Source organism: Ctenopharyngodon idella, chromosome 19 (genome assembly GCF_019924925.1).
Source record: "Ctenopharyngodon idella isolate HZGC_01 chromosome 19, HZGC01, whole genome shotgun sequence".
NCBI classification, from domain to species: Eukaryota; Metazoa; Chordata; class Actinopteri; order Cypriniformes; family Xenocyprididae; genus Ctenopharyngodon; species Ctenopharyngodon idella.
Window position 1 is genome coordinate 9889353 of NC_067238.1, and position 24649 is coordinate 9914001.

At 37.3% G+C, this 24649-nt stretch overlaps 1 protein-coding gene and 1 long non-coding RNA gene across 2 annotated transcripts; one reads left to right on the plus strand and one right to left on the minus strand.

Annotated features, from left to right (window-relative positions):
- Window positions 1-3626: 3626 nt before the first annotated feature.
- Window positions 3627-8055, minus strand: LOC127501389 (uncharacterized). The gene is made up of 3 exons (XR_007926594.1): window positions 7795-8055; window positions 5609-5661; window positions 3627-5514 (listed from the first exon to the last, which is right to left on the minus strand). It is a non-coding gene; the product is annotated as an uncharacterized LOC127501389 (long non-coding RNA).
- Window positions 8056-13588: 5533 nt separating this feature from the next.
- On the plus strand, window positions 13589-24434 carry sall3b (spalt-like transcription factor 3b). Its single transcript, XM_051872473.1, has 4 exons — window positions 13589-13868; window positions 17664-20588; window positions 21796-22139; window positions 22537-24434. The coding sequence occupies exons 1-4, from the start codon at window positions 13787-13789 to the stop codon at window positions 22930-22932; spliced, it is 3747 nt and encodes a 1248-aa protein (XP_051728433.1). The 5' UTR covers window positions 13589-13786; the 3' UTR covers window positions 22933-24434.
- The last annotated feature ends 215 nt before the right edge of the window (window positions 24435-24649 follow it).

A 24649-nucleotide genomic window follows, 5' to 3' on the forward strand; every position in this document is an offset into this window, starting at 1 on the left:
TCATACGAATTCATACGACCTCACTCGTACGAATTCATACAATTTGTCGAAACCCCAGTGACGGGAAGGTTTAGGGGCGGGGTTACGAATTCATACGAATTTGGCAACTTGTAAAATTTAGCGTACGTGAGGTCGTACGAATTCGTACGAATTAGCCACCTCATAAAATACGTATGAATTTCCGTGAGATCGGGTTGGTTTCATCACATTATGTACCTGTTCTCCTAATTTGTGAGAACCAGAAAGTGTCCAAAATATTTATTCATTTATTCATCATTTTTGAGTTTTAGGTAATTAATTAAAGCGGTCATATAATGCCACTTTTACAAGATGTAAAATAAGTCTCTGATGTCCCCAGAGTGTGTATGTGATGTTTTAGCTCAAAATACCCCACAGATATTTTTTTTTTAGCATGTTAAATTTGTCACTTTTAGAGGGTGAACAAAAACACTCCATTTTTGTGTGTGTACCTTTAAATGCAAATGAGCAGAGGGCGGAGTTTCAAGAGCTTGTGTTTAACACATAGTACTGTTAGCAGCTCCGATTACCTCACGTAGACTCACTGAAAATGTCAGAAACTGTTCAGCCTTTTATGTTCAAACCAGAGTCGGACAATGATGGAGAGACTCAAGAAGAAGTGACAACATGTAGAATGCAACAGGACATTTATGAATGGTTAGTTGATGAATTTATGTAGCTGATGTGGGATATCTTATAGTCATTCATTAGCATATTCTGTCATGATAATCTATAATCTCGTGTGGGAACTGTTGTAAAATGCCTACAGAGCCTTTGAATATATGCTGCATGAAGATAGAACAGGTATAGTTTAGTTTAATTACTGTTATAACTTATGTTGGCATCTTGCTTTTATGACATGCTATTGCATTGATGTGTTACATACTGTATTGCAATAACATGGCCTCACTCCTTTGTTGTGTGTTCTCGGGGGCAGGGTTTATGTAAATTTTAGGGTTAGTGATGTCACTAACCTGGGAAGAAGCTCGTTGTAGTCCCTACAGCTGTTTGTTGTAGATCTTAAAAAGAGAATTCTTTAAAAGAAAATATCTCCCTTTGCTTTGAACTTTGAGCGGTGTAACTTTGCAGATGTTGTTTATGCTCAAACAGCAACATTACACACTAAGTAAAGTTAAAAAAGTGAAATCATAATCAACCACCCCTTTAAATATAACATAATACATAATAACATATAAAATATACATAATACACAAATATTATTTTATTAAATATTATTTATACTATTTATTATACATAAACCCATTTAAATTTTAGTGGTGTTACTATTGAAATTGCTGGAAAAATTTATGGGAAATGGGGATATATAGGAAAAGGTGTGCAATTCTTATATATCCTATCATTTCCCATAAATTTCTCTAGTAATTTCAACAGTAATTCCACTAAAAATTCTATAAATAAATTATTTAAATGGATTCATCTATGAGTTTATGTATTCTAATATTTAATAAAATATCTAGACTAGACCATAGAGATAGAAAAATCACTCATGGCCTCTTTAGGGACAAAACTTGATTTTTTTTTTTAATAACATATAAAAAAATATAATAATAATTTTAATAACATCCAAAATTGGGCTCAGGTGCAGGACAAAAAAAAAGAAAATAGCAATGTCCCCATACTGAAAACAAAACTCCAAAGTAAGTAATAAAGTACATAAATGAATCCAATAAATAAAATTATTGAAATATTTTGATCTGCATGTGCACTACTACATATGTTGCATCACAGATCCTTTTCTTTTTTATTTGTTGGAGTTTTTTTTTTTTCTTTTCAATTAATGTGACTTTCACACTTAAATAAATTTTGTACAAGGGGAACAACGACTAACTATGATGTACTCTTTGATACTGCACAAGTAATAAAGAACGGAAAATCTCATGTTGGGTTTTCTTTCCCCTCTCCCTCTTATTTTCTGAAAGGAGATTAAATATTTCTGCATGAGGAAGTCTTTTTAAATCCTGCAGTGACTACTGCACTGGCCCCACACTTATTGCTTGGACACACCGAGATGCAGTGAAATCCTGAAAAGCTCCCCCTGCCCCAGCTGTCTACAATGCATGGGGGAAAAAAATCAAAGTCATTTTCATGGGGAAGGCAGAGAGCCTCTAAAAGCAAAGTGTTTTATGACCTGTTGCTTCTTTACAGGTAAGATAAAGCAGTAGAATGCAATACATGTAACAATATTATTCTTAATGAGGTGTTAAAAAAACAAAAACAAAAACAAAAAAACACATTGATTCTCATGACATCACTACAGCACAACAGAGTTCATATGGATAGATATAAATGATTCAACGTGTTGCGGTGGGAAAGGGGCGGATATGCTTGTGTTCAGAGATGATCTCCTGACATCTCCATTGTGATCTGACGGGAAGCCGAGACTGCCAGAGTAGCTCAGGACATGCATTTATGGCTGTGTGAAATAACGACTTAATTTTGGAGAAAGGCAAATGTTTTCCCACCCACTTTTTTCCCTCCGTCTTTCAAGCACACCAGCTGACTAAATCCATGAAGTCAAACACAATGTTTATCATTGCAGTAATGCTCTGTTTCAGATGAACGGCGACGATATTATCACTGCCGCATTTTTAGCATAACTCCACTTATACAAACAGCTTTTTGAAAGACTTCAAGTCATCAATCTCTGGGACCCACGTCCAGCTTTACAATGGTGTTTTATGGCAGATGGGCTGTCCGGGAAACTCAAAGGCTCTCAAAGTCAACTTTTATTCCTTTGGGATTTTTTCCCCAATCTTCTCCAGCTTGGATTTTAAACATGATTGGTGTTTCCAAGGAAAATTCGATGTCGAAGCCGAACTTACTAGTGATTCTACCCATAAGCCCCCGCACCTCCTCACTATGAACACTTAATCTGCTATAAAAACGTCCGGTAGTGCTGTTTCCGGACTCTAGTCATATTAAACATACTAAGCCGTATCCATATTGTCGATTTAAGTTCCCACAATACTTTCCCATGTACCATATGGTGAAAGTTAACAATTAAGTCTGTAATGCAAAATCAGCATTTGTACACAGCGGAGTGTCTATCTCTGTTTTATGAAGTATCAGTTGTGCAAAATAAAGGGTTAGTTCACCCAAAATTGAAAATTCTGTCATTAATTACTCACCCTCATGTCGTTCCAAACCCGTAAGACCTTCGTTCATGTTTGGAACACAAATTAAGATATTTTTGATGAAATCCGTGAGTTTTTTTTCCCCCATAGACGGCAATTTAACCACCACTTTCAAGGTCCAGAAAGGCACTAACAGGGCTGGGTAGGTTACTTTTAAAATGTATTTCACTACAGATTACACAACGTATTTCGTTAGATTACCCAAGTTTTGTAACTTAATCTAAGTATTTTAAAATACTTTGGAATACTAATAAGTATGTAACACAAAAACAAGGTAATTGCACATTTTTATCTTACAATTCTGACTTTTTTTTCTCTGAATTGCAGGATATAAAGTCAGAATTGTGAGATAAAACTGTGCAATTACCTTGCTTTTGTGTTACATACTTATTAGTTTTCCAAAGTATTGTCAAGTATTTAGATTAAGTTACAAAACTTGGGTAATCTAACGAAACAAGTTACAAATGTATTTTGTAATCTGTAGTGAAATACATTTTAAAAGTAACCTACCCAGCCCTCGGCACTAAAGATATCGTTAAAATAGTCAACATGATTGCAGTGGTTCAACCTTAATTTTATGAAGCGACGAGAATACTTTTTGTGCGCAAAAACAAAACAAAAATAATGACTTTATTCAACAATATCTTTTCTTCTATGTCATCCTCCTATGTTGTTTACGTTCAGCGCTTCCATTATCGAAGGTCTTACGGGTGTGGAATGATATAAGGGTGAGTAATTAATGACAAAATTGTAATTTTTGGGTGAACTAACCCTTTAATGACGTCCTAACTCACGGACGTTATTGTTGAGCCACACTTGTTTGTGACACCAGCCTATCAAACGCATCCCGAGATCCAGATCGATCCGGTGTGGGTGTCTGCTTCTATCCCATTATCAAAGCGCTCATACTGTACCAGACTATTGGGGATTACGTCTAGAGACCATAGACTAGATAGAAAGAACCTCACCGGCACCCCTGGCCTCTTCAGAGACACTTGGTGGGGGACAAAAACTTGCTTTTGTTCCCTTGGACAAAAATTAATTACTATTTTAATAACACAGCCAGACTTGCTGAAAATCGGCTTAGAGAAATGGTGATGTAATGATTGCTGGAGAGGAGTTTTGTAAGGGGCATTTGGGGGCTGCCTTGAGGGCCCTCTAAAATCTCTATTTGCCACATTGAAAAAGTGCACAAATCAAAGTGATCTGCAGGAAAATGAAACCCACACAGTAGGTTTGAGAAACCCCGGCTCATTGAGTGAATTCCTGTGTGTCGTTGTGACATCTGCACGCAGTGTGTGCTTCCTTTACGTCTCGCATGGACTCGCGCACTTCAGATTGCGCAGCTGAAAGAAATCAAGTGTGTTGAAATTTCACAAATGCAAATAAATTTTCCGTTTATCCCCATTTGAAGCACTTGGGGTTCGCGCTGGCCCGCCGAGTCTGCCGAGAACAAGAGGGAAAGTGATAAGCTCGTTTTTGATGAGCAACATTTCAATTTGCATGTGAACACACACGAATGGTGTTCTCTCTCTCTTTTTCCCTCCCTCGCTCACTCACTCGCTCTCTATTTTCTCTCCCACTCTCTCTCTTCCTGCCCCTTTCCCCTGACCGTGATTAATACACACATGTTGTACAAAGGGCTCCTTGTTAGCTTAATGGCAAGGCCTAAATGGAGACTTATATTTCCAGGATTATATCTGTATTCAATTGCAAATGATTTTTTGGGGGGACTTTTAATACCCTGCTCTCTTGTCTATGAATAATAGTATCATTTAAATGTAGCAGACACCTGGTGCAGGGAGGGGGGAGCTCAAGGCACCGAGTCTGGCTGGGCACTACTGCCAACTTCCCTCTTTCCCAGCCTTGCCTTATCCCCAACGACCAGCCTCCGATTTCACTCGCTTACCTTCAAATGCCATGCACTTGAAACTTTATTCTCCCTTCGGTAAAAAACGCAGGCTCTCCTGAAAGGGAGAGAGGGATGTAAAAAAAAAAAAAAAAAACCTGAAGAGATTTAAGAGAGGGAGGAAAGAAATTCTTATCAATCTTTTCTTAGATTTGGGGAAAAGTCATCTGAAGGAGCCGTGTACTGTTTCAAGGGACCCTTCCAATTAAATACTTAAAAAAAGGTACAATAACAGAAGCCTATCCTATACTCAACGGAGACATTAATGCTCTTTTGTTGATTTATTGTACATTACCTTCTGAGGCAGAAGAGAAACAGGGGGTACTTTAGACGGGGGGGCCATTTGTATGCACCCCGCGTCCGTCCCGCGCACAATCCGGCCTGTATTGCGTTTTGCAAATTTATACCAGGATGTTGGTTTAGAGTGTTTCCCTGGAAAAAAAAGAGAAAGTTTTTCAAGTAAGTGTCTGCTTTCATGAGCACAAGTGACTGAAGCTTACAAACAAAGCTTTGTTTCAAAACTCACAGATGTATGGCCGGAGCATGCTTTTGTCCTCCAACCCTTTTTTTGTAGATTTTCTGTACGGGGAGAACACAGACAAAAAAAAAAAAAAAAATACTGGTGAGCACAGATATTAGCCTAAGCTTTCCCAGGGTTATATTTTCCTCAAAGAGGCTTGTTCGTAGTTTTCGAGGGGTGAACACTTTTTCTTGTTCTCAGCACTTTAGCTAACGGGAAATAATTAAAATCATTTGTGAGGCGCTTTAGATCTGCTAAATGAATAAATGTACATTTTTATATTAAAAATATGAAAGCATCAACTATAAAACAATTTACAGTCTCAGAGAATTTTATTCTGGCAAACATTTATAAAGTTTGTGCATTAAACAACACGCTAAATTAAATTAAATAACAGAAAACCTTGAAAACAGTATCTAAGTGTCTTTTATTTTGGAAAGACCTGCCAAATATCATTTTTTAAAACGGTGGCTGATATCAACACCTCACATTCACATTCTTTCTTCCTCAAAAGTTTTGTCGGAGTCCGTTAGCTGCTAAGCAAACAGCATGTGTTGGGACTCGGCTTGCCAACGCTTCTTTTGTTGTGTCTAGACTACAGGAAATGCAAAATTGCATTTGTTTACAACCGTTAGGAAGTCAAAGCCAAGGCAACGATTAAAGAGCTGCTCCCAGGAAAAAAAGGCTTGAACACGGAGCACAGATTTTCTTAAGAAAGAGAGGGCGAGAAAAAAACACAGGAATATACGAAGAGGGACTGCCTCATAAAAACATCTGTAAATCTTATCGCACTGAGCTTCATTGTTCTTATTCACCGTCCTGACATTTGCTCCTGAAGCTTGTAAGTGCTGCTGTTTTCAGATCTAATCTTGAATCAGTCATTCTCTCAGCTTTCTTAATGAGTCACATAAGGATGTGAGGGGAGGAAGTCGATCCCTAACCAGAAATTTCAGGTTACCACAGTAGTAGCCTTCACTTCAATTTTTTCTATTTTAAGAATGTTCTTCCGCGATGTGCGGATTACGGCCTGTCATCTATACACCACTGCCTGCTTCCATTTGTTTGTTTAAGCTCCCTGACCATGTCTCACATATGGGACTTTACGTTTTTCACCCTTTGGGAAAATAACAGTGAATGACGGTGGCCTTGTTCTGTGTTAACGGTGCAGTGAGATATGTGTCTTCTCTATGCCATGAGAATTAGTTGATATGACTGAGTTTCACCAATTCAATGACCAGACAGACAGCAAACACTACACTGTTGACTGACTGCGTCTACGTACTTTACACTGTCTGGTTATTCTGCTTAGTAACAAAGTTTTATTTTAATTGTCAAGGCTGCTGAAAAAAAACTATAGTAACCTCAAAAATTAATTGGAATTAGTTACAAAATATCAAACCAAGTAGCAAGAAATGATGCCAGACATTTTCTCAGAACTAACTTCACTTTTCTATTCAAGTTCTGCAATGACTTTTAAATAACTGGTCTCAAGATCATTTTTAGTGGATGTATGTAAGTCAGTTCCTCTCAAGTTCACAAAGGTGTCCTAGCAGAGTAACCACAGGTAGTTCATCACATTAACTTTGAACAATTTACTATATAATTATTTTCTAATTTAAAATCAAAAATCTTAAAAAATATTGTGAAATGCTTTGATTGAAAAGTGTGCTATTTTTAGTTGTGGCTTACTGTGTGTGAAAGTGCAAATACTGTGAGTCCGAATACCCTTTTGGGCTACTCTATATATATAAAACAAATAATAATAACAATAATGATAATATTTATTATTATTATGGTATTTCTATAATACAAATGCATCATCAGATTGTACATGCACAATGTAAATCAAGAATTTGAAAATTATCTTGTGTTTTGGAGTCTCGAGACCACCTCTACTGGACGTTTTTATACAGAATTGGTTTACATGCCCAAATTAGTTAAAATGTGTGAAATTCTTTTTGGGAAAAAAAAGAATTTGATCATTTTTGAGGCCAAGCTATAGTCTTATTCAGTGCGTTCAGAGAAAGCTTTGCCTCCGTTTACATAATAGTGTACAGAGAGGAAAACAGGAAGTGCCCCGAGTGACATATAACAGCTGATTTAAAGCTATTTTTATCTACTTTCAAACAAAGGCTTCAGACCACAGGTTTATCAGATCTCAAAGTGTGATATATGTAAGATGTATTTCTTACACTGAAAGTATTTCAAGAACGTCCAAGAGAAGAGCATCTTATAGGCTATATTGAGGTAATCTCAGGTCCTCTTCCATCAGGGACATGTATGGTGACTTCTCTGCGGTTTGCCTCAAGCGTCTGTTTAAGACATGGAGAGGAAGTCACTATTTCAGAGAGTTTACACAGATGGAGCCCACTCTTCAGTCAACACTCACATAAAAATCGAGCAAAGACTTGTTTTTTCTTTTCATTTCAGTGTACACAGATGCTTATGCGACATAGAGGTGCCACAGTTTGTTATGAACAAGTAAACGCACATGATAAAATACCACAGATGATTATTATTTTCATATAAAGACACCTTAAATCATAACAACAGATCTTGATTATCATCAGTTTTTCTGTGTGACCGTATTTGTAACAGGATAGTTGTTTAATAACCAGTTTAGATCTCATTACATCAATCAGATCTTTTACTACTGTTCAGGTCAGTGTGACTTTTGTTATTCATTCTGCCATTAAATTAAAGTTAGACTTTGCCTTTCCGTTGCTTAAGTGAGCGCCTCTTGGTTTACTGGACTTTTGTCTGTGGTTTTACAGCAGAATGTTGGGAGACTAAGAGGTGACTCATAAACCAGGCACATACGTCCGCTAGTCACTGTCTGTTTACTTCTGACAGCTCTTTACAATCGTTAACTGTAAATGTCACATGCATCTGTGATCTAAGGCCAGTGGCATGCAAGAGATTGTGCCATTAATTTCTTTTACTTTGTCAAGACAGCAACAATCATGGCCCCGAGCACCTTTAGTTTATGCATTCAGAGGACTATTCAATGGCAACAGGCTTAAGTCAAAGCCACTAGATGATGGATGATCATGCTAACCTGGTTTTGCATCTCTCTCAGCATGTTCAGGGAAACAGCTTCCTAATCGTTATCTTGTCCCCAGCCTCCAACTGAGAGAGTAATTTTGGACATGGAAGGTTAGATGTCCTCCCATATGCTCCTTTATTGAGCTGTCAGTGAGGTCTGACTTACAGTTTTGTCACAGTGTCTATTTAATGATAGAATACATCCAAACTCAGCATAACAAAACAGGCCACACTTAACATAGGGCCTAACCGTGTTACAATTTGTAATTTCCACATTGTTCATTTTTATTGCTAATATAACCAATCTTATATGGGCCAATGATACAAATTATTTTGTCTGGATCTATAAAATGAATAAATTTCACACATACACCAATCGAATGACTTGAATACACCTCTTCTATGATTAACAATATGTTTTCAATTTCCTGTTAACAATATGTTTTCCTTCCAATTAAATGTTATTTTTATATTTTGTTTATGTATTAAAGTAAAAAAAAAAAAAGGTGTAGTGTAGGTAGTGTACCTAGCAGATTTGATTTTAAAAAAAGAAGTCTTATTAAAAGGCTAAAAGTAAAAAAAAAACTTTTAAGAGTTTAAGAGAACTTTTAAAGAGTTTAAAATTTGATTTTTTTTTTTTTTTTTTAAATAAAAAGCATTGAAGCATTTTTGTTTTAAAGTATTATACTTAAAACACTTCTATCAACATGCAGGAAGCCATTTTGTTGTCATGTGACAAGAAAACAAACCTTTACTGGTACTTGTTTTCTATATCACAGATGCTGTAGACCCTTATAACTGTTTCAAGGTCAGTAAGTTTTTAAATATATATTCTTTTTTTAAATGATATGATATATGTACATTTAACATATGTAAAAAATATTTTTTTTTTTTATCTTGACAGTATGTTTGAAACTTTTTAAAACCAAATTCTCATGTTTAAAAAATTTTATGTGTATAATATATTTTATTTCATTACTTTTTACATAATGTTTAACCACAATTAAATAAAATAGTTGAACGTGGTAAATATATAAATATATGTATAAATGAATTAAAAAGTATATTTCTGTTAACTTGCCAAATTGTATTTGTAATTCGATTTTTAAAAGATTTCTCAGTTTTATCATCTCTGACATCTTTATTAGCCATATACATTTAATATGTTTTAAGGTAAAGTGGCTATGAACTTCAGACTTAACACTAAGAAGACATATGCAGTGTTTTACTTTTCCAATATTCCCCATCAGGACCATCAGTCTACATTTCATTATTTCACATTGATCTACCGAATAACGCACAGATATTATATTTGTATAAAATACACCCTATAGTATATTTCAAAGCCCACAGACTGTCCATCTCTAACATTAGTTTTACCCTTGGATTAGATTTCACACTCTATGTCAGAAGATACTTCCTGTGAAGCGTTCAGAGAATCTGAGCTGATGGAGATTAAACTCATTCGTTACATGCTTTTCCTCTATAGCATGCCAATAAATGCTAATAGCAGGGTCTGTTCTTTTTCAGGTCATAAATGTAAGTGAATTACTTTGCGCCTAAAGTCTTCCCTCTGCCGTCTCAGACTCCACACACTCACAACCAGTAATTAACTACTGTTTTTACTGGCTTTACTCTTGTTTTTGCTCGTTATTCCCTCAAGAACATAGAATACATAATATCCTGTTTGTGCCTAAAATTTGCTGTCTTTTATAAAAATAGTCAGTTGTCATGGCGACTCATGTTAACAGAACTGAAACATCTTCTTTGCACGGTTGTTTACAAAGCAAAAACTTTGTGTACATATTCAGCGAAGCGCTTTTGCAGAAGTGTTTGTAAATGACCGTAAGTACAGGGGTGAAATCTCTACATGCGGTTGCATATCAAGGCACACAAAGCAGCGCAAGTGTACTGATTTCCATGCTGCTTTGTTGTGTATATTCAGAAAATCCGTTTTTTTTTTTTTCGTGGACAGTCGGATACAAGACTGTACCACGGTACCGCCTAGGGACCCGTATCTCTCGGCTAAAAACGTTTATTTCACCTTAGATGTATCAGGTCCAACTGGCCCCACAATAGACCCTGACTCACCCCTCATACATTGAGATTCAGTTTCTTTTCCCAGCTCAAGTCTCTCCCGCTAGTGTCAATCACAGGCTTTATTGGTGGAAGCGGACCTGACACCCCGGACCTCATGTGAAACCATGGTCGACAGGAGGCAATAAGCCGGAGAATAGCAGCCATCTCAAAGTAGTCCTCCATTTAGCAAGTGCTTTTTTTGCTCTCTTTGCTCCAGTCCTGCATTAAAGATAGAGAAGAGAAATCAATAGAGGTTCACAGCATTAGATAAAAGTCGCGGACTTGAGGAGCAGCCGCGTTAGATGTGGTAAATTAAACCAATCAGAAATTTCCAGAGGCCCTCGGCACATAGAACAGTGCTATCTCACATCTGTCCATCTCACTGCCCCGTCTCTGCTTTGTTTGTTCTTCATGTAGTTTCGCCCTGACACTTCATTTGTTGATCTATCTGTGATGATGTGCTTTATACTCAGAGTCAAACCCTCTTCATCGTGTTTAGAGTAGGGAAAGATGTTTTTTAGCTGTGGGATATGTTCTTGGTTAAAAGACTGCATTCGGGGCTAAAAGGAACAGAGAAATAGCATGGACCATGAAAAGATTCTAAACATGATCCTGTTTTAATGGACAGAAAATGATAAATCTCACCAAACACACAGACTTGGACAGAATTCTTCCTTTTCTCAGCAGAATACAACTCTTGAATTCCATGCTTGAACAAAAACAGCATTTTTCTGCACCAACTGAAAGTATTATTTTAAATTAAAAGCTCATAAATGTTTGTGAAGCTATAATCTGTGATTACCAGGTGATGTAGAGTATAGAAAAAGCTATATCTATGATGATTAGTTCATTTAAATCTGGCTTGTCTTATTCTTATGAAAGCAGATGGGGGAATGTGAAGAAAAACAGCATGAAAAATAAAACAAAAACACAATTAACAACCACACAGGCAAAAATTCCCTGTGAGAACAAACATTAAGGGTTTCATATGCAGAATTTTAAATATTTTGTCCTTCTAGGCGCTCGTCTTCATCTGATCATTTTGTTTCGTTTTGAAAAGCCTGTTCCTAATCCTACATGGCATGGATAACAGAAAAGCCGGGATAACAGCAGCCGTTTTAAAGACTTCCCTTGGGGGTGGATTTTGACAATTCCCACCACTTTGTAATTTTATTGATAATGAAGAGGATGGCGAGGAAGGGACTTTTGATTTTTGCCAGAAAAGCTAGTTAAGGACAATCAATAGTACATCATTGGGAGAGTTTTGTGATAAAAGCCCTCGGTTACCCTGGCAATCCATCACTTGGCCATACAGATAGGTCAAACGAAATTATATTGCGCTTATCTCTCTACACCAGAAGAGTAACAGAGACGCCGATCAATAGGCTTATATATTGTTCTACTTGTGTTGTAATGGAAATGATGTATCGCTGATTTAGAGCCCTTTGGCCGCTATACACCAGCGATACTGGCCAGATGTGAATGCTGTCTGATCCCATGAGAGCAGCTCAATATCATGATAGACACATAACTAAAAGTTTACTGTGTTAAATTTATATGCTGCTACACCACAGATCACAAAAAAGTGCCATATCCTATTTTTGTGTTCCTTTTAAATTCAGTATCATAACAGATGTGAAGTTATGAGAAAGGTTAACAGGAAAAAGAGCAGGTTGAATAGGGGTCCATCGTTCTGTGATATCCTAGTGGTCGCCTAATGCAATAGGCTTACACAGAACAGCCCTTCTGCAATTCTCCAGGACTTCTGCTGGGTTTTACACGCACATTTGCTGCACAATATCAGCGAACTGGTTTCAGCTCAGCTTCTATCAAGACATCTACCTTATGGGACTCTGGAAGAAAGGGCATAGTTTTGAACTGGGTGCGCTATGGAGGATGCGTCCTCGGCATGAGTGAGGAGCAGACGGACCGACAGAGAACAGAACGAACAGTTTATTGTCAACATACTTAATAAACAGTCTGCGAATCATTCGATTGAGTTCTCGACGTCCCTTAGTAACTTTCATTATTTTTCGCGCTCGTTCTGTCTATGTTCGTCTCACGAAACCGAATTGTTTTGTTTTTTCCCTAATACAAAAACTTAAAAAATAAAGTTTTAAACTGCTTTTGTGGTATACATGTGGTAAGTAAATGTATAGAAAGCCATAAATTATGGCAGTCACTTATGTTTTGCGACGTACCGTCCCATACAGATCCTAACGGAAAGCGCTGGAGCAGCCTACCGTTGCTATGGTGACCTCCTCAGGCGAACGCGACATTTGCGAGTGTGTAGTGCACTCTGACTAACTTGTAATCTAACTTTTGTGGTTAATGAAACATTGTTTGAAAAAATATATACATTTAAAAGCCATCAGCATTTTGTTTTGAAGTTGACACTGAGGGTTTAAGCTTTAATTACACTCCCAGAGAGAACCCCTCAAATAACAACCAACCATTAACGAATAAATGCTTTATTAGGCTAGGTGTATATTCGCCTGTCAGAAAAAAAAAACTTTTCTCGCATGGATATAATAATTAAACAACTTATTTGAGGGAGGGATATTCTTAAACTAGAATCAATACACTTTGGAAGAGCCTGTTTGAGAGGTGCTTGAATGTTATTCACACTGTCATTTATTTGAAAAGAAGGCGTGTGAGCGTGACAAGACTGGTTTTTCGTACTTACGGTGATGTTTAACAAACTACGGATGGACTTTACGCCATGTGAAGTGCCAGCAGAGCTGTAGACGCACTTGTTTGCGTCCAGTTTGTGGTCCTACGTGAACAGAGAGCAAAAGGGGGAAAGTGAGGAAGTGAAACGGGCTAATTACTCAGTCCATCCCTCATTTCCATATCCAGAGAGAGTGTCTACTGGCGCGCGGCCAATCCCTCATGCAGCGCAACGTAATACATGACCCTCTATCATTATAACGCCGACATGCGCAATCTGCACAACGGTAACAACATCTAATATCTCTTATTCACTGACCCCGGGACTGTACGGGACTGCCTGCGTCCGATGTTTCTGCAGATTGGAGCGCCGACGCGAAGCGCAGAGACATGTCCCGAAGAAAGCAAGCGAAACCTCAGCATCTCAGATCGGACGAAGAAGGAACACAGTCGGACAAAAGTCCGGATAACGGTATGTGAATTGAAATACGAGTCTTTTATTTGGCTCTTTAGATACAAGTTTCTTTTGTCAGAATTTCGCGATGTTTTATTGTTAATTTTGAGTAGTGCTGAAGATACGCTATAGAACATATTACATATGGACACTTTGAACACAGAGAATCGGAGAATATAAAAAGAACTTGATTTAGCAGCATGTAAGTTTATACGATGTTTCAGTTCAGTTTAAGTGGACTAAATGGAACTCGAGACAAAGTTTTACACCCTTAAAAATAACGTTCTTCGATGGTTGTTAGGTTCAACAAAGAGTCATTTTTTAAAAGGTTCTTTGGATATAGCCTATATATAGCTAAAAAAGTTCTTACTGTTAGTTTTCTATGTTCTTTAAAGCACCGGTGCATAGATGTTCTCTAAAGAAATAAAAAGTTACTTGTGGAGGTTGTCCTATGACATGATTGTAAAATTCTGTTCGAACCTTTATTTGTAATAGTGTATCATAAATACAAGTTAAGTGTGTTTATATACCTAGTAGCCTACTTGAAACCTACAAATATGTGCTGTTGGAAATTTCGTGTCAAACGTTGATTATGTGTCATTTGACAAAAATGCCGAACACTTCCCCCCCCCCACCTAAATAATGCAGTCGTAATTTCTTTTCAGTCTTTTCAGTCTTCTAGCTGCTAACTAACAATTTCTGTTAAATTCATTGGAGATAATTCAACATTTATGGACATAAAATGTTCTCATTATTTACAATTTTATTTGCTTAATTAGGAACTGTTCACGTATAGGCCCTATATTTATTTATTTTTGTGTTTCATGTAGACTTTCAAAAAATACTTTGATTTAGCATTTTGATTTAAAATGAATTATTAATTATAATCAGTAACGGTAGATTAGAGCTGTGCATCTGTTTGTGCTTTTGATAAAGCACCAAAATAAAAGATCTGCAAAACATACAAAAGTGTCCAAGACCCAAACAAAACCTTCAACATTCGTCTGTTTGCGTGAGAATAATTCCTTTTGTCATGGTAATGAAGTTACTTATGAAAAAGCCTCACACTTGGTTTGGTGTCGAAGTTGTGTTTTCATTTAAATGGCGTTAAAAGTATTTACTGCAACACAAAGATCGAACTAAAAGAACTGAATCAGAGTATGGGTTGAAAACACACTGAAAGACGTTTATTGTTCTTCAGATCAGTTTTAAGCAGATGAATCCATTATAATCAGGCCTGATCTGTTAGAAGAGTAAAGAATTTGAGTGAAAACCTGTCTGATGCAACAATATTGATGTAGAAATAATTAACATAATGTTTCAATCTTGATCATTTAGCCTACTGTTTAAACTGTGGCTTAGTTTATTTATTTATTTATTTATTTTAACCAGTTAATCAAATAAAATGACTGCTTTAGTCAATAAGCAAATAATTGCACATGACAGTTTTTTTTTAAACTTTGAACAAATTAATTTTTTTCAGAACATTAAACATCTGTTGTATGTATTCTGAAATTTACTAAAATTAATGTACAGTAAGTACAGAAATTTCAAAGCAAGCTCAAACACTGGGCATTTCAATACATTTAAAAAAAAAAAAAAAAATATATATATATATATATATATATATATATATATATATATATATATATTATTAACAAACTTAAGTAACTTATGACCTACACTTACTCCATCTTAAGTTAGTTAAAAGACTAATTGGCATACACAAATGTTAAATATTAAATTGTTATATCTTAAATTAATTTTAAAATAAAAAATAAATCATGATGATTGGACTTCAGAGTGTTATCCATATGCAATAGATACTTAGTTCTTGTTTTCTCTAATTTTGTCGACGCCAACACAATTGACTTTCGTGTTTGCCCTTGTACATCTTTCAGTTCGCCATTCATCAGGCCTCTACAGTAACGATTGTCTAATAGCATTTTAGCTTTCTTCCTTTAGGGTCTGGGAAATTTATTCCAAGACTCTTATGTTGTAACCTTTGTCTGTCTCATGTCGAAATGATCCAGCTAGCTAACAAAACCACGGTTACCAGCTGAGCACCCTAGGAATCTCCTAAGTTTTTTCATCTTTGTAGAGGTTGATGCAGTAGGGCCCCACAGAATGCTTTTTTCTGATTGCCTTTTTTTCTTTTTTTTTACAAAATTTGATATATCATGTCATGAACACAGTTTTGTCCGTCTTTTCACTGTGGTTTCACCATAGTATTTTTTTAAAATCTATTTGGACCAAATAGTGAATGCTAATATCTATGTGGACTAATGTATGAACATTTTAAGATGATTTGTAGCTCGGCCTTAAGTTAATTGGTTGCCTTACTAGATCAGTTTCAGTTAGCTCTCACCTTTCGGTGTTAAGAGTTTTCCAGACCACCCACACAGTTACTGGAATTAGACGAGCAAATGACCCACATTGTAACTCCTCTGAGGAAGGCTCACAAAAAATGAGAAGATACACAACAACACCTGACCACAAAATTATTTCAGATATTTTGTCATCCTCACTCCACTCATTTCTCTTTCTCACTGTCACTTTTTCAGAAATTTTTCTACGATAATATTCTTAAACGTTGAAGTCATAAACATTCAGTGTGGCTACATCAAGAGGGGTAATCATACAGCAAATACACCCATACAATCTTCCATCTTCCTTTACTATAAAAATGATAAAAAGATAAATAAAAAAAAAAGAAGAAAAGAAAAAAGAAAACACACACACACACACACACACACAAATACAAACAGATTGAAAATATAGGAAGTAATGTCTTACATTTTTCTGTTTAGACTCATACAGTTTGCCATCTCACTAAACCTTTTATGTGTAAAACTATTTCTGTTTATACTTTCCTCTGAAAATTTTGGCAAGTGCATAAATTACCCCAAAACAACCCCTTAAGCCCTAATCAGTGAGCTCACGACCTATAATAATTTAAGGTCTTATCTGAACTGGATATAACCTAGGTATTTTATATGTTGTCTAAATTTGAATATCAGAACAAAAAGCTAATGATTTATTTTAAAACAAATATATATATATTTTGTCTCCTATGATCATTACACTTTGATTTTTTAAAAACTTTTTTAAGCTGTGTATTGTTGTTCAGTATTGATATGCTTTACACTTCATAATGTTCTTGTCATTATATAATTTACTGATTCCATGAGAAAATGGCGCTGAACAGATTTATTCAAAGATTATACTGTAAAGGCTTTGACTTCTAGTGAAAAGACAGATCTTTTTTTTTTCTTTTTGACAGTTTATTTTAAATGATCAAATATGGCATGATTTAAAACAGTTAATTGTGCAGTTTACACTTTTAAAACTGAAACCAATTTTGTCAAGGTTGTACACCTTTAGCAGTGAGAGATAACTGTTTCACTCAACAATGTCAAGTGGAGGAATTAGTTCTTCAAATTCATCAGGAAATAAGAGTGTTTGATAGCAATGGAGAGTTCAGATTAGTCAATCAAAGACTCAATTTGCCCTCAACTGACAGTGCAGCTGTGAATTGTATAAAAACATTGGAAATCAATATCCCCTATAGAATTTCATTAAGCTCCCGTATATTCAATAGATAGGTCGCATAATTTGATGGATTGTGCAAAGAAAATTATCGTCTGAGTCTTTGGAGCATGAGCACAAAGAGGCTGGCTTTCAGTAATTGGTAAAGTGGTACAATTGATTTAGTTTATCTATATTGTTCACTCCTCCAAGAATAGCTGTGAAAAATCTATCATCTCAGAAATTTCTATTCACACGCTTTCTCTCTGTGTCTTTATCTCCCAGCACTTCTGTTGAGGGGAGGCGATGAGGAGGACAGCGGCACAGAGAGCCGTAGCGGGGGTGAAGAGACGCACGTGTGTGAGAGGTGCTGTGCTGAATTCTTCAAGTGGTCCGAAATGCTGGAGCACCAGCAGAAGTGCACGGAAGACCCCCCTGTGCTGATAGTAAAAGAGAATGAAGAGAAGGCCATTTCCCGGGGATCACCGACAGAGTCCCTCTTGAGTGCCCACAGTGACTCAGCAGAAATGGAGGCCAGCGAGCTCAACTCTGAGCTGGCTGAGAAAGTCGACGAGATGCCTGAGGAAACCCACATCATCGACATGGATGAACAAATGGATATAAGTTTGCCAGAGCATAAAACATCAAACCTCAGCCCTCTACAACTTGACAATGAAAACACCACCTCTTCTCCTGCACCACCTATAACCAATCACTATGACATGCCCAGCACCAATGTGACTCTGGAGATTCTTCACAGCACCCGAGTGGCCGTTGCTCAGTTTTCCCAGAGCATTCACTGTGCAGGGTCTGCAGGCAAGCTGAACTCAGCAGCGATACCCATGATTCTAGAGCAGTTGATGGCGCTTCAGCAGCAGCAGGTTCAGCAATTGCAGCTCATTGAGCAGATCCGCAGCCAGGTCGCTGTAATGAATAGGCAGCCTACGCAAGCCGCCCTTAATCCTGCCTCAAAAAGCCTGCCCTCTGACTCTAACACTTACAATTTCAAGGGCATCGCTCCACCCCCTGTACTTCCATTATCTGGGGTCATGCCCTCTGCAGTGAATGGGCAGGCCTCTGTATCCCAGTCGTCTATGCTTGCGAGGCCACCATTGCTTTCTTCCCAGCCAAGCAGTGGACAAATCACCTCTAGAGCATTGGAGAGTGCCACTGCTTCCTTAACAAGTTCCAGCCCTCATCTCTTCAGCTACAGTGGGGCTTCCCCACTCTTACCCACTTGTAGCGGATCGCTCTCTAATGTTAGTAACACCCAGTCCGTAAGCACTCCCAGTCCACTATCAGCTTGCCAGAGTAGCCTCCTTAGCCCGTCTGCCAACCTACCATTACTACCTCAAAGCCCTCCTAATGGAGTCATATTTCCCAATCCACTGGCCAGTATTGCAGCCACTGCCAGTGCGTTAGACCCACTTGCTGCTATGATGAAGCACCGTAAGGGCAAACTGCCTAGTGTCTCCATTTTTGACAACAAGCCCAATTCCGAGGACCCATTCTTTAAGCACAAGTGTAGGTTCTGCGCTAAAGTGTTCGGCAGTGACAGCGCCTTGCAGATCCACTTGCGCTCGCACACAGGTGAGAGGCCCTTCAAATGCAACATTTGTGGCAACCGTTTCTCAACAAAGGGAAACCTCAAAGTCCACTTCCAAAGGCACAAGGAGAAGTACCCTCATGTTCAGATGAACCCCTATCCAGTCCCAGAGTATCTTGACAATATTCCTACCAGTTCTGGGATTCCTTATGGGATGTCTTTTCCTCCGGAGAAGGCAGGACCTACTTGGTTAGACAGCAAACCTGTTCTTCCAACGGTGCCGTCCTCAGTGGGTCTGCAGTTGCCGCCCACAGTACCAATTATTGAAAGCTTAAGTGATTCATTTACAAGCACACCCTCTGAAAGATCTCCACACAGGCCGTCGCCAGCCAGAGGTGAACTTGCACCATCGTCACCCAATCCCACCGGCACTGAGACAGATATGTCTACCATAGCGGCCTCCCCTAATTCAAACAGAGAAGGAGAGATCACACAGAGCTTCAATACCGAGGAAGTGCACCTGCCATCAAACAGTATGACTAGAAACAGTAACAGCTCCAACAGCTTGCTTTTGCAGTCCATGTCGACAGAAACACCTGTTAAGGGGAACGTATCAGAGTCCACCGATGTTCCTTCAGCTGTCAATAAGTCGTCCTCTCCTCCACTCATCTCGGATCAGTTCAGGGCCAAGTTCCCATTTAGTGGTCTCCAAGACTCTATGCAAACATCTGAGACATCAAAGCTCCAACAGCTTGTGGAAAACATTGACAAGAAGATGATGGAGCCTAATCAGTGTGTAATCTGCCACCGCGTGCTTAGCTGTCAGAGTGCGCTGAAGATGCATTACCGCATCCATACAGGGGAAAGACCATTTAAATGCAAGGTTTGTGGACGAGCATTCACCACAAAGGGTAACTTGAAGACCCACTTTGGTGTCCACCGTGCAAAGCCTCCTCTTCGGATTCAACATTCATGCCCGATCTGTCAGAAAAAGTTCACAAATGCTGTTGTGTTACAGCAGCACATACGCATGCACATGGGTGGGCAGATTCCAAACACTCCCCTGGCAGAAACCATGTACGAGAAAGATACAGATATGGAGAGTTTCGACAGCATGAGCACTTATGATGACGACTGTCTTGATGATATTTCATTTGAAGAAGAAGCAGATGTTGTGGAGAACAATGAAAACACCCTGAGCTCTTTTTCAGAAAGTCCACCACCTATCTCATCTCTTCCAACCAGTGTATCAGAATCTCAAAATGTAGGGGGTGACTCATCCGTCAGTCTCAGCCAATCAAATGAAAAAAAGATGGTCAGGTGTGGACCAATGGATAATGATTTTCATGCTCTGGGCTCGACCACCACTGGTGAGATGGAGAACCACAGCATGGGAACTGCTTTAATGCCACATTCATCTAGTTCTATTCACATTCCACCCTATCCCAACAGTCAACCTGAAGGACAACATGAGCACTTAGTCTCTCTGAACCTCTCCTCTAAAATCCCAGAGGCAACAGCTATAGTAAAATCTGAAACAACAGATTGTCCTGCAGCAAATGCAGTCAACGGGGTGACTCTTAATCAAACAGGAATCCAGCCTATCAAGCCTACAGTAAAGAAAGAAAACCCTTTCAACGTGCAATGTTTCAGTAAGGAACATGGTAAGCTAAAACTGTTATATGATACCCATAAAACACGCTCAAAAATTATTTGTTCAATGAGCTTAATTAAACTGAGGAATGTTTTTCCAACACAATTATTTTAGGTTCGCACAACACCACTATAAGTATCTGAAATAAGCACAAATGTCAGGGCATGTCAAAACACCTCCAGGGCCCAGAAAACACCTCAGACCCCAGAGGGTTAATACAAATAATGTTTTGTTGAACAAACCTAAATATAAGTTCTTGCATCAGATAACTTCTAGCTAGCATTAGCGCATGTTAGCACATTAAATAAAATGTATTATTACATGTAATGTATGGAATGATCAAGTAAGAAGAGACTGGTCTCAGTACTGGAGTTAGCAGTTATTGCTCACTGACTGAAGAAACACACACCATAGTAGTCATGTAGATCACACCCTAAGCACAAGCTACACTCTTCAGCACAGCAGTAACCACACAAAAACAGAAACTATAACATAACATTAAACACTAATAAGTATTTCCCTTTACTCATAAACACAAATAACTCTTAGTTTTATCATTTACTCTGCTAGTTCAGTCTCATGTAAAGCATGCTGGGAATTATAAGTCCACTGTCCAGTTAATAATGTCAACAAAAATGATTCATGTAGTCTCAACACAAAAGGATTAAGTTAACGTCTATTTCACAAATGTAAGTGATTTGAATGTAATGAAATTAAGTTAATCAAGGTAAAATGTTCAAGAGTTGTTTTACTTTGGCTTATTTTAAACTGAAATCAGCAAAAATCTTTTTTTTTTCTTTAGTGTACATTTAATTACTTAAATGGTGAAGTGTCATTTTTTTTTTTTTTTTTCGAAATTCCTACCCTAGCTAAATATGCGTAGACAACGGTAAGTAAGCCGTATTCAATACACCTGAAATGTGTAAACACTGTGGTACAACACAGTATGCACTGCAGCATAGCTCAGTTAATGGTTTGAGTTTAGGACTGAGCTGTTTGTTCAAGTAATAGAGAACAGGAGAGTGTTTGTAGGATTTAAAAAAAAATATATATATATTTAAATGGTTAGATTATTATTAATTCTTAAAAATTGAAAAAAAAAAAAAATGCATTCTGTTTGGCTTTGCGAGGCCAGAAATTACACACTTAGTATTGCAGTATTTGTTTATTTGATTTCACTGTTGATTTTTATTCTTATTTTTTATTTTTATTCTCAGAAAATGCTCAAAGGTCTACTGAACAGGATACAAAAAATTCGCCGACTGCAGTGAAACTGGAGATGAGTGCTTGCAGTAGACCATACATGCTAAAAGAAGGGCCTTTCCCTGCATTTGGCCTGCAGTCTCCCACCTCACGCTCTGAGGTGATGATACCGGGCGTCACCTCACTCACTGGACCACCCCCTCCCCGACGGACCCCTAAGCAACACAACTGCAGTGCATGTGGGAAGAACTTCTCTTCTGCCAGCGCCTTGCAGATCCACGAGCGCACACACACAGGTGAAAAACCTTTCGGCTGCTCTGTCTGCGGTCGAGCATTCACAACCAAGGGTAATCTCAAGGTATGTGATCATTATTGATTATGTTATTTCAGATGTTCACTTATTCACAAGTATTATATACTTGTGAGATAAATATATATTTTATTTATTTAAACTGTTCACTTTTTCACAAGTATATAATACTTAAATAAATAAAATAGATATGCACTTTTCAAATCAGTTTACATTTTATAATTTTCATGTAATGCTTACCAGTGTTGGAGTTGTGCGTTGCTCCCAACATGTCAAAAGCTGTTGTGCGCATTTCCTTTCAGGAAAAAACAAAAAAAACAAAACACACATTGCAGTCATCATGTCGGTCATTTTTTATCTTTACAGATTAATACTACACAAATCTGCCAGAAATAGCATAAAAATATTTGTCATTGATTTCTCTTTCATTTCTGTTTGTCAACAGGTGCACATGGGCACCCATATGTGGAATAATACTCCGGCCCGTAGAGGTAGACGACTGTCTGTGGAAAACCCAATTGCCCTTCTGGGCGGTGATGCCCTGAAATTCAGTGAAGTGTTTCAGAAGGATTTAGCAGCCCGGGCCATGAATGTGGACCAAAACTTCTGGAGCCGATATGCAGCAGCTATAACTAATGGCTTAGCAATGAGGAACAATGAAATATCCGTCATTCAGAGTGGAGGAGTTCCCCAGCTCCCTGCCATTACTGTGGCCACGGACAAGGCTAGCACTGGAAACAGCCCACCAATCACAGCCATGGAAAAAACAGGCTTAGAAAGGGGTACTGGACAACACTTCTCCATGATGATTGATGACAAAAAAGACATTGGAATCAATTAAAGTAAAGGTGACATATTCGTTCTCCTTGCGTAAGGAACATTGAAAATAAATGTGTCTTGATTTTTGAAAATCAGAATAAACTCTTTAGAATGTGCTTGATTCATGTGGGAAAAGATTCTTTATCTTATGCTATAATGGCACTTGTTTTTTTATTTCATTGTTTAAACTGAGGCCACGGTTAGTTTTTCAATTATGTCCACTGACTGAAACCTTACACTTGATTCAAGGGCATTGTTTTGAGATAAAATTATTATTTTATGTTGTAAATATGTATTTTATTTTATTTTATTTTATTTTATTTGTTTTTACCCTCTGATTTTGCTGTCAAACATTGCTCAATTCATGGGAAAGGGAACATGTTTGCATATATAATAGAAACTTTTCATTCCCACACTGTGGTCTTAATATAGCTACAGTTGAAGGTATCTAACTTAAATCCCTGAGCAAAAGATAAAGAGACATTTCAGAGTTTTTGAAAAGAGATGTATTCTTCTTTGACATCCCACTGCTTTGCTGCTATGCATTGGATGCAAACCGTTTATTTTCATGCAAATTAAGTACACAACCATGAAACCTAGTATCATTTTAGCTGCCATCAACAATCAAACGTTCCATCTTATACCAGCCTATGTATGTTATTAATTCCGATTATGTGTTTTATGCTATTTTCTGCCTTATTTACTTTTACATGCAAAATTAATTAGTGGGCCAACATGAGACTATGAAGTATAATATCTTGCAAAAATCTTGCATTAAAAACATCTTTACACTTCAGTTTAAAGTATAGTAGTCAATAAAAGCCCTTGGGATGCATCCGAACGTGTTGCGGGACAATTCTGTTTCAAAATTTAGAAATGTTTTCCTATTAAGAACAAAATAAATAAATGTTTCCAGAAACACAGGAAAAGAAAAAAGTGAAAACAATATACTTGTCTGTAATGGTAGCTTATGTCTTATTTACTAAGCGTGTCATGTCAGGTCAATTTAGTGTTTTTTTATTTTATTTTATTTTATTATTTTATTTTGTAGTGCTATTTTCCTTATATAATATATTGTTTAGTGATGGGGGAAAAACATTAAATATGAACGAGCAGTTTTTTCATAAAATAGGTAATGGTGAAAAGGGACGGGGTATTTGATGTGTCCTCTGCATGAAAAAGAGACACTATTTTTGTACTCAGATACGTTATAACGAATAAAAAGTACACCAGGTTTTCTTTTCTGTCTGCACATCAGTATTTTTTCATGGAACAACTGAGGTGGTCTCACAAAAACACTGACTGAACTGGATTTATTTCTAAGATGCAATATTGCTGCCACCCTCAATAAATAAATCTCAAACAAAATATTTTGTGTCACATTACTGTTGTGAGTATATGGGAAAAGGCTTCACTCTCTGTCTCTTTCTGTCTCTCAGTGTGTCTGTGTTCTAAGAAACTTTAGCCAGACATCGTTATTAATAGTGTTATTAAAAAAAAAAAAAAAAAAAAAAAAAAAAAAAACCATCATTAAATAAATATATTACTGTTATTAATGCAAAATCTTGATCTCATTCATAACCACAAGCCCTCAAAGAACAGCAGGACAAAAATGGTAAGATGCCTTACGTGAAATAACCAAATATAGCCGATGAATTCAACCAAGTAAGATATAAAAATACACTTAAATAAAATAAAATACCTATAAAATCATATTTTCAAATTACAGTAGATATTTC

What these genes read in the sequence shown, in the direction of transcription:
- sall3b (XM_051872473.1), top strand. Translation starts at nt 13,787, where the DNA reads ATGTCCCGAAGAAAGCAAGCGAAACCTCAGCATCTCAGATCGGACGAA. An exon ending in GGACAAAAGTCCGGATAACG is followed by an intron (nt 13,869 to 17,663) that starts GTATGTGAATTG and finishes TTTATCTCCCAG; the next exon opens with CACTTCTGTTGAGGGGAGGC. An exon ending in CAACCAAGGGTAATCTCAAG is followed by an intron (nt 22,140 to 22,536) that starts GTATGTGATCAT and finishes GTTTGTCAACAG; the next exon opens with GTGCACATGGGCACCCATAT.